General features: G+C 67.5%; 1 protein-coding gene across 1 annotated transcript in view; it reads left to right on the top strand.

Annotated features, from left to right (window-relative positions):
- Nucleotides 1-295: 295 nt before the first annotated feature.
- Nucleotides 296-1,895, top strand: part of HIPK4 (homeodomain interacting protein kinase 4) — a 3,745-nt gene continuing 2,145 nt past the window's right edge. Inside the window, exon 1 of the mRNA XM_085319479.1 lies at nt 296-1,886. Coding sequence (XP_085175605.1) covers nt 578-1,886 — 1,309 coding nt within the window. The 5' untranslated portion in view covers nt 296-577. The remainder of the gene's footprint in view (nt 1,887-1,895) is intronic.

The following is a 1,895-nucleotide window of genomic DNA, read 5'->3' as shown; positions in this document are numbered from 1 at the left end:
ACTCTCCCACGCTGAGGAAAAAGCTCAGAGCTGGTTGCTCTCCCCTTTTATTTTCCAGATAAAAGCCATTAATCTGGGTGTCTCCCAGCGGCTCGGATGCTGCCTGTGCCTTCATCCCCAGCCCCTGCCCTGTTCTTTTTCCCGTTGGAATAAACATTAACCTGAGAACGGCCGCGGCCCCGGCGTGGTCTGTGGGTTGGGAGCGGGGGGCTGCAGAGGGAGGGGGTCTCTGGGGCTTTCTGCATGCAGTGCTTCGTCCTGGTGCAGGATTTTTGTTTTCCTCCCACGGGAGCGGGAATGCCAGGCTCCCGCAAGTTTGTCCGGAGCGGTAGCTGGGAAAGCCGCTGGCGTGAGAGCGGCAAGCTTCCGGCACTGGAGCTGGGCGAGGGGTCGATGGCAGCCCTCGGATCCYGGTTTCCACCGGCCCGGAGACGGTGGCGGTGGCCGCACGATCCCGGCTCCCGGCTGCACTGCGCTTGCCCTTGCTCCTCTTCCAGCAGAGGCGTTTTAATCCGGCGATTTGCACCCGCCCGGGGCGAGCCGCCGCGCCGCGCGCCCGGGCGCTGCGTCCCCGGCGATGCCGGAACCGGCCACTGTTGGGTCGCCGGCCGGTTCTGGGGCGGTGGCGGTCCCGGTCCGAGCGCACGGGGAGGCACCAGCCCTTTGCCAGGAGCCAGGGCCGCCTCCGATCCCTGCACGGGCCGGACCGGGACGGAGGGAGCCGCTACCGCCGGCCATGGTCACGCTGGAGTCGGGCACCGAGTGCTACGACGTGGTCGACACCCTGGGGAAAGGCACCTTCGGGGAAGTGGCCAAGAGCTGGCGGAGGAGCACGGGGGAGATGGTGGCCATCAAGATCCTGAAGAACGACGGGCACCGGAGCCGGATCATCAAGAACGAGCTGAAGCTRCTGCAGGCGATGGGGGCGGTGGACGCGGAGGAGTCGCACATCGTCCGCTTCCTCGAGTCCTTCCACGACGGCACCAAGTGCTACCTGGTCTTCGAGCTCCTGGAGCAAAACCTCTTTGACTTCCAGAAGGAGAACAACTTCTCCCCGCTGCCCGTCAGGCACATCCGGACCATCACGGCGCAGGTGCTCAAGGCGCTGGCCAAGCTCAAGGAGCTCTCCATCATCCACGCCGACCTGAAGCCGGAGAACATCATGCTGGTGGACCACGCGCGGTACCCGTTCCGCGTGAAGGTCATCGACTTCGGCTCGGCCAGCATCTTCAGCGAGGTGCGCTACATCAAGGAGCCCTACATCCAGTCCCGCTTCTACCGGGCGCCCGAGATCCTGCTGGGGCTGCCCTTCTGCGAGAAGGTGGACGTCTGGTCGCTGGGGTGCGTCATGGCCGAGCTGCACCTGGGCTGGCCGCTCTACCCGGGCGGCAGCGAGTACGACCAGGTGCGCTACATCTGCGAGACGCAGGGGCTGCCGCGGGGCGGGCTGCTGCACGCCGCCCGCAAGGCGCACCGCTTCTTCCGCCGGGCGCCGCACCCGGACGCCGCCGGCCCCTGGCAGCTGAAATCGCTGGCCGAGCACCTGGCCGAGACGCGGGAGAAGCCCGTGGAGCGGCGCAAGTACGTCCTCACCTCCCTGGACCAGATGGAGACGGTGAGCGGCCACCGGATGATCTACCCGGACAGCGAGGCCCTGGCCGAGCGCTGCGACCTCCGCGCCATGGTGGAGCTCATCAAGCGCATGCTGACGTGGGACTCGCACGAGCGCATCGCGCCCGGCGCCGCCCTGAAGCACCCCTTCGTCTCCCTGCAGCAGCTCAAGGCGGGCTACGAGCCCACCCGCTACTACCAGCTCTGCCRGCAGGGCTTGCAGGCGTCCCGCAAGGACGCCGGCGCCGCCGAGGCTTTCCCCGACGGGGAGGAAGGCGCCGGCG

This window comes from Rhea americana, unplaced genomic scaffold, assembly GCF_003343005.1.
Source record: "Rhea americana isolate MKP2758 unplaced genomic scaffold, rheAme1 scaffold_591, whole genome shotgun sequence".
Taxonomy (NCBI): domain Eukaryota; kingdom Metazoa; phylum Chordata; class Aves; order Rheiformes; family Rheidae; genus Rhea; species Rhea americana.
Note: the sequence above shows the minus strand (reverse complement) of the source record. Positions and strands in the feature narration are given on the sequence as shown.